At 66.2% G+C, this 7,340-nt stretch overlaps 2 protein-coding genes across 2 annotated transcripts; one reads left to right on the forward strand and one right to left on the reverse strand.

Moving 5' to 3' along the window:
* Nucleotides 1-1,704: 1,704 nt before the first annotated feature.
* On the forward strand, nucleotides 1,705-4,882 carry H696_00414 (hypothetical protein; the record flags this gene model as incomplete). The annotated part of the gene is made up of 5 exons (XM_009494264.1): nucleotides 1,705-1,827; nucleotides 1,947-2,236; nucleotides 2,355-2,441; nucleotides 2,689-3,233; nucleotides 3,409-4,882. Exons 2-5 carry the CDS (start codon nucleotides 1,985-1,987, stop codon nucleotides 4,880-4,882), a joined length of 2,358 nt encoding a protein of 785 aa, XP_009492539.1. The 5' UTR covers nucleotides 1,705-1,827; nucleotides 1,947-1,984.
* A 263-nt stretch (nucleotides 4,883-5,145) lies between these two features.
* Nucleotides 5,146-6,943, reverse strand: H696_00415 (ubiquitin-conjugating enzyme E2 G2). The gene is made up of 6 exons (XM_009494265.1): nucleotides 6,793-6,943; nucleotides 6,523-6,604; nucleotides 6,235-6,353; nucleotides 5,936-6,008; nucleotides 5,730-5,835; nucleotides 5,146-5,541 (listed from the first exon to the last, which is right to left on the reverse strand). Exons 1-6 carry the CDS (start codon nucleotides 6,845-6,847, stop codon nucleotides 5,467-5,469), a joined length of 510 nt encoding a protein of 169 aa, XP_009492540.1. The 5' UTR covers nucleotides 6,848-6,943; the 3' UTR covers nucleotides 5,146-5,466.
* Nucleotides 6,944-7,340: the final 397 nt, after the last annotated feature.

Below are 7,340 nucleotides of genomic sequence, written 5' to 3' on the forward strand. Positions count from 1 at the left end.
CCAGGGCGCCGGCCGCGGTCCTTTGTCGCCGCGGGGGGGGGGGGGCGGGAGGGCGGGCGGGTCGAGAGCGGTCGGCAGGTCCGCGCCACGAAGATGCGCCTTGTCAGGCAGGGCGAGGTCTTTGGGGGGCGGGGGGAGGGGGGGCATGCACGGGGTAACCCGCTGGCCTGGTGCCGGTTGTGTGCCCGTACCCCCCCTCCCCCCCCCTTCCCCCCGTCCGCTCACGATCCGCTCCGGAGGCCGCGGACGGCCACGCCACCCGCAAGGATGCGTCTGCCGAGGTACCTTCCGGGGGATGGCCCCTGTTGGCGGAATCCTGGCCCTGCCGCCCCCGCCCCTCTGGCCCCGGGCACCGGCGTTGCCTCAGATGTCCCCCTGCAGGCCCTACCCGGGGGCAGGGGTCTTTTCCTCGAGACGCACATGCGTGCAGGCGCTCCTGCATTTCACCACACCTCCTTTGGCCCGACGCGCCGAGGCCCTCAGGCCCGAGCATGTACACGCCGCTGCTCGCCCTCTCCGTCATCTCCCTCCTTCTTCAGGGGGGCAGGTATATTCACACGCGCCAGAGGGGGCGCGGGCCGGGCGTGGCCACGCCCCTTCCGACTCGGGGCCATCGCCCCGTGTGGGGAGACCCTGCCTTTCGTGCTTTTCTCTCTCTCTCTCTCTCTCTCTCCTGCTCTCCCGCTCCCTCCCCCGGGCCTCTCGTGCACCCTGTCCCGGCATCCCCCGGGGCCTGGTGCCCGGAGAAGCAGGCGCGTGAAGCACGGGCCCAGGCGATCTCCCCGTCCAGCTGGCACAAGCAAGGGGGTCCGGCATCAGAGGACTCCGCTCCTGCCCCCGCCCGCCCTGCAGCGCCCCCTCGCCCCCCCCCCCGTCGGTGAGGGGTGGTCGGCTTGTTTTTTTTTTCGCCCCCGGGCACGCCTTTTGGCCATATATATTATAAGCACAGCCTACCCGGACCCCAGGCCCACGACGACAGTGCCGCCGGCCCGCCCCCGCGGCGTGAAGTTGTTGTTTTCTCATGGGCCGCTCTCTGGGAGGGGGGGGGGGGGGGGCGTTGGCGCGCGCGCGCGGGCACACGCACACATGCACGTCCGCCCCCCACCCTCTGCCGGGCGATACCCAGGGGGAGGGGGGCGCGGGTAGGGGACCCTCGCCCCCGCCAGGGAACCGCGCTTGTCTGCCGTGGCCAAGTTCCTGGTCGCGACCGCGCGCGCCAATCACTCATGCCAAGGAGAGCGCCGGGAGCCGAGGGGAACAGTGGCCGGAAAAAAGCCCCCTCCCCCGGGGCGACGCTTGCACCGTGCCGGTCACCCCCCCTCATTTGCTCCTCCCCCTCCCTGGCTCGCCCCTCTGCCCCTCCGCCCCTTCCTCCCGTTCTCCTCCTGCGCGCCCGCCTCCTTCCCTCCCCCTCTCCTCCTCTGCTCGCGCGCTCCCGCTGCGCCTCCGGCTCTTGCCCGGCCCCACCCAAAGAGCAGGTACACGCCGCGCTCCTGCATTTCCGAGACACCTCTGTGCTCCTGCGCCCCTCCGTTGTCGTTCGCAGGTTTCTACCCCGAAGCTGACGCCCCCCCCCCCTCCCCCTCCTCCTCCTGTGTGTTCTTCACTGCCGTTTTTGGTGTCTGGCGCCCGTGCCCGCGCACTCACGCAGATCCCCAACCCACCGGCCAGCCCCGTCACCCCCCGCCGCCTCCGACGCCCTCCCCCCGCCTCCTCCTGCCCCTCTCCCTCTGCCTGCCTGCTCAGCATTTGCCGCGGCGCACCGGCCCTCGCCCCTCACCCTCCCTTGCGAGAAGCGCCCACTTCAACTCCCCCCCGGCCGGCCCCGTACGTTGCCCCGGCTGTTTCTCCCCGTCGCTTCTATTTCCACCATCCCATGCTGTGCATTTGCACACCGGTGCTGACACCCGCCGCTCGCTCTCTACCACCGGCCTACTTTTACACAGAACTCTCCCAGGCCTTTTCGCCTCTCTTAAAGCCCACCATGGCAAGCCATTCTTCGTCATCGCTACCGCGTCCGCCGCCGAGCTTCCCCGGCGCCAGCGGCAGCGACGTGCTCACGGTCCAGCTGCACCCGGTGAACCAGAGCTTCGTTACCAAGCACTTCCAGTTGATGGATGGCCAGCATATCGAACTCGGTCGCCTTGTTGACCACAACGACGGCCCCCAGGTCCCTCGTTTCTCCAGCAAGGTCGTCTCTCGGCGGCATGCGTTCATCATGCGCTCTGGCATGCGCGTACGTCCTTCCCTCACCCCATCCCTTTTCGGCCTTCGCTCTGCCGTGTCTGTGGTCTCCCTTTTCCGGCTCGACTCACCGCCCCGTGTGCCCTTCTTCCTCCCTCCGCTCTGTGTAGCTCTTCCTCAAGGACATCCGGTCCTCTTCGGGCACCTTCCTCACCTCGGCCCGGACTGGCCTCAACCTCCTGCGCCTGAGCGAGATGGTACGCGCGCGCTCCCACCAACCATCTGCGCTTCTTCCCTCCCGTGCCGGGCTAACTCTCTCGCTCCCCCTCTCTCTCTCTCTCTCTCTCTCTCTCTCTCTCTCTCTCGCTCTCTCTCTCTCTCTCTCTCTCTCTCTTTCGCTCTCGCTCTCGCTCTCGCTCTCGCTCTCGCTCTCGCTCTCGCTCTCGCTCTCGCTCTCGCGCTCTCTCTCTCTCTCTCTCTCTCTCTCTCTCGCACCCGCCTCAGGGCAATGAGAGCCAGCATCACGAGATCTTCGATGGGGATATCATTCAGCTGGGAGAGGATTGCGTCGTCGACGGTGCTCACTACAAGTGCGTCGCGATGCAGCTCTCGATTTTGCAACACGACGACCGTGGGTCCCCCACGCCCGGGTCCGTGCCGATCCCCTTCCCGGCCAAGGCCAAGTTCGCCGACTCGCCTGCCGGTAGCGGTGGCACTCCAGGCACCTTCTCCCCGGACCATGGGAGTTTCATGAGCGGGTCCCTCGGCCGGCGGAGCTCTTCCCTGGTCAGCGGCGCAGCCAGTCTCAATCGGCACAGCTCCTTCCGCCGGCATGGGTCCATGATTCGCCACGACTCGACACAGAGCATCGCATCCAGCCCGATGGCCATCCCCGGCGGCGGGTCGCCCTCTTCTCCCTTCGCAGTTGGCAGCTCCAACTCCTCCTCGTCGCTTAGCACGACCCTGGTCCGGCCAGTGCTCGACACCAACTCCCCGGCCGGTGGCACATCCACCGACGGCGCCTTCGATGGGGCCGAGGAGGACTACATGTGCGCATGGCCCCTTTCCCCGTTCCTTTTTGTTTCTCCCCCTCTCCCTATCTGTCTCTGTTTCGGGCTCTCGCTCTTTCCGTGTTCATTGTTCGCAGTGTCAACACGCCCAGCCTCCGGTCCTGACCCACCTTCTGCCCCCCCCCCCCCTTCCCCCCGCCTGTCCCCAATCCAGCGATTATTCCAACGATCCAGAGGTGGTCCGCGTCGTGGCCGAGGAATTCAACAACGTCTGGTTCAACCTCATGTCGACGATCGGCTTTTCGGCCACCAACCAGGTCCTGGCCAAGGCGGGGATTGGATTTAGCGCGCCGGTGCGCGTTGGACCGGTGGCCACCCCGACCGGCCCTCAGCAGGGGCAGTTCCCCGGTGTGCAGCGCCACAGCACGCACCATGGGCCTTCCGGACATGCAGGGCCCCCGCCGCCCCACCCGCTGTCCTCCTCGGTTTCCTCGCCGTCGCTGGGCTTGCCGCTGCCGGTGCCTCTCAACGTCAATGGCACCGGCACCGGTGGCACTCCCGGTGGTGGTGGTGGTGGAACCCCCAGCATGGGGACGGCTCCTCCCCCGGCCGCCCTGCCCTCGGCCCTGGGATCGCCTCCTCTCTCCACGGCCCCCGGTAGCCCGAGCACCGCCGGTGGTGGTGGCGGCGGCTTGCCCAACATCAGCACCCTGAACCTCGGTCCAGGCTCGCATACTGCTTCAAATCTTCCCACCCCCCTGACGGCCACGGCGCCAGTTCCCCCTTCCCTGGCGCCGCACCACGCGCCCTCGCACCATCCCGGCCACCCCAACCACCCCGGCCAGCCGGCCCTCCCGCTGCCGGTGACGCCACCGGTCGGGTCGATCCCCGGCACGCCGCAGCTTGCTTCGCCGCGGCACTCGGGGCTCGGCATCCCGGCCCCGCTGCCCGTGGCCACGGCCGCCCTGCCGGCCGCCATTGCTGGGACTCCCGGATCGCCGGTTCTCCCGCCACCGGCCCTGGCCGGGTCCGGTGGCTCTGGTGGCCCGGCTCTCCCCCCATCAATGGCTGGGTCGCTCCCCTTGTCGCATCAGCAGCAGCAGCAACAGCAGCAGCAGCAGCAGCCGTCTTTGTCACAGATGCCCATGTCTCCCGGCGGTATGGCTGGGAGCTTCCCGCCACCATTGCAGCCGCAGCACCCACAACATCCCTCGCCCCAGTCCATTGGCGGTCACTCTCAGATGCATCACATGCAACAGCAGCAGCAGCAGCAGCAGCAACACCACCACATGCAGCAGGTGCCGCCTCCCATCGGGGGAATGGGGCACCCGATGATGCCTGGCCAGGCACCTCACCACATGCAGCAGCAGCACCACCACATGCAGCAGCAGCAGCAGCAGCAGCAGCAGCAGCACGCCATGGCATTCTCCCCTCAGCACCACATGATGCCCGGATCGCCGACCATGCCCCCGGGTGTGGGCTTCCATCCGGGCGCCGGCTTCCACCCGGGCGATTGTGTCAACTTCATCTATCAAATCAGCCCCTGGCCGTCGCCGCAGATCCAGCAGCGCGTTCTCGAGCTAGCCACCCGCGGTGATGCCGAGATTCTCACCTACTTCCATGAGTGGCGCTCTTACCCGGAGGTCTTTATCGGGAAGTGCTCGGCCTATGCGTCGGCCATGTTTTAAGCCCTCTTGTAGGTAGGGTGAGTGTGGGTGTGCAGATGGGTGAGTCAGTTGGTGAGTGCGCGCGTGCGTGCATTTAATGTCTCCCTCCATCCCTCACTTTTGTCCCTCCCTCTTCCTTTTGTTCTCCCTCTCCCCCTCTCCACCGGTCCTTGTGTTTAATTTCCTCATTGGAGCATTTGCATGTGCTCCCTTTGCCTTTTCCCCATGCGCAATGCACCCCCTCCCCCCGTCTAGATTCCACTGTCTCTCTACCCTCGACCTTCCTTTCCTGCTGTGTATTTGCTACGTAGCAATGCATGGGGCGAGGGAAAGTGGCTTTTGTATTGCGGCATTTTTTTTATGGGGACATACAGCGAGTGCTGCTGCTCAGCTTTATTGCGGGGGTTTGGGGACAAGAGACACACTGCGTGGCTTTGGGGAGACAGAGAGAGAGAGGGAGAGAGGGGGAGAGCAAAGGAGTGGGCACATAGGCCCCTCTTCGGTGTTTTCGTGTATATGCCACAAAAAAAGGAGAAAGGGAGAGAGAGGGGGGGGGGCGAGGCGGGGGAACGCATGCACGCTCGCTGCGCAACAAAGCCCCCCACTCAGAAGCCGAGACTACGCCGGGCAATGGCGCGAATACGGCTGTCATACTCCTCGCGGCTGGAGCGCCAGACCTTCTGCGGGTGCGCATGCACGCCCATGCACAGGAGGATGGGAGGTGGGGAGGGGGTAGCCGAAAGGGCACAGCACCTTGTGGTTAGCAGGGAGGGGCGCGGGGGGGGACGGCGAGGTTTCATCGAAAAGGAAATGCCGGCAACAATCAACAAGCAACAGCCTCACGATGGGAGACGGGGATACGACGTACAGCGGCATCGACATTGGCACTGCTCTCATCATTCGGCTCGGCCAGCATGCTGAGCACACTCAGGAGAATCTTCTCGACGGATTGGACGGGCGACCAGCGCTCGGAGCTAGTGAACATCCATGGGTCAGGCCGAAGGTAGCTATGGGGCAAGTGTGCCGGCGCGCGGGAGGGAGGGAGGGAGGGGGAGGACGGAAAGGGGTGCGCACCTCTGCTCATAATTGTGAGGATCATCACCAGGGGGATGGAGGATGGAAATGCACACCCGGCCATCGGAGTAGACTGCGATCCAAGTTTCGACGGCGGAATCAGCGCGGGGAGGCCGAGGGGGATATCATGTGGAATTACGCGTGTGGGCGGTCAGAAGCAGACAAAGGGCGGGCGGGACATTGGGAATGGGACACAGGGAGGGGAGGGGGGGGGGGAGAGGAGGGCGGGAGGAGGAGGGGGCAAGCAGAGGGGAAAGGCGCTATGTTGCACAGTAGGGGGGGGGGAAAAAGCACGATACCATTTGGGTGGAACATCTCGCCGGTGAAGCGCATCTTCGGTGGACTCAGCGGGTAGTCGCTGGGGAAGGTCAGAGTGGCGGTAAACAGGCCGCCCTCAAAGGGAGTGCCAGCGGGGCCGCTATCGCCGCCAGGGCCATTGGCAAAAGGAGAGTGTCACGGAGGGGCCGGCATAGCATGTGGTTAGTCTGGTGAAAGGGGTGCGCACGAATGGACAGGGAAGCAGGACACATGTTTCAGAAGGGCGAGAAGTTCGGATTTGTCCGGCGGGGGGGGGGGGGGGCACGCACGAAATAATGGCCTCCCACTCGAAGAAATTACTCTCGTCCACCGGTCCGGCCGTGATGCCCGGAGGGGGGTGGATGGTCAGATCTGCGCGAGGAGCAGGGGTGGAGAGGGGGGGGGGGGGAGAGAACACAACAGAAAGGTGAGGGGGGGGAACAAGCAGCGGTATGAGCAATATGCAGCATACGGCGGATCTGGGGGGAGGGGGGGGGCACCCAGGCCCTGGGGCAAAGGAAGAGCAGGGGAGGCACAAATGGAGCCAGGCCAGGACGCACCTCGATACTCGGTCATGAGGCGCCGAAGGGCGGCGGTGGGGGTTCCGATTGACATGGTGTGTGTGTGGGTGCGCGAGGAGGGGGATGGAGAGAGGGCACACACTCAGGGGGGGAGGAGTACACTGGCGGAGGGGGGGGGGGTGGCGGTGCAGGGAGGGAGGAGGAGGGGTGAAGAGGGGGATGATGAAGCTCATTCCGGATGGTAGCCCGGTCATGCCCGTGGCCCATTTACGGGGCGCGACCGCAGGCGCGAGTGTGGGGGGTTCACCTCGGCCCGATCACCGCCGGGCATCATGTGGGCAGCACCTTGGCCTTGTCTCTGTCCGACCCGCCCGCCCGATTGTTCGAGGCGGGGGGCGCGGGTGCGGCGGGGGAGACATCCCCCCATGGCAGCGGGTGGACGGCCGTGCGCACCAGCCCCCGTCGCGGTCCTTCGGTCCTTGTCCCCCTCTCCCCCCCCCCCCACTGAGGGGGTATGTTCTCGACTGGAGGTCGCCGCTCTCCCCCGGGGGGGACGACCAGGCAGGCCGATTGAGCATCCCCGCTTG

Source organism: Fonticula alba (assembly GCF_000388065.1).
Source record: "Fonticula alba strain ATCC 38817 unplaced genomic scaffold supercont2.1, whole genome shotgun sequence".
Taxonomy (NCBI): Eukaryota; order Rotosphaerida; family Fonticulaceae; genus Fonticula; species Fonticula alba.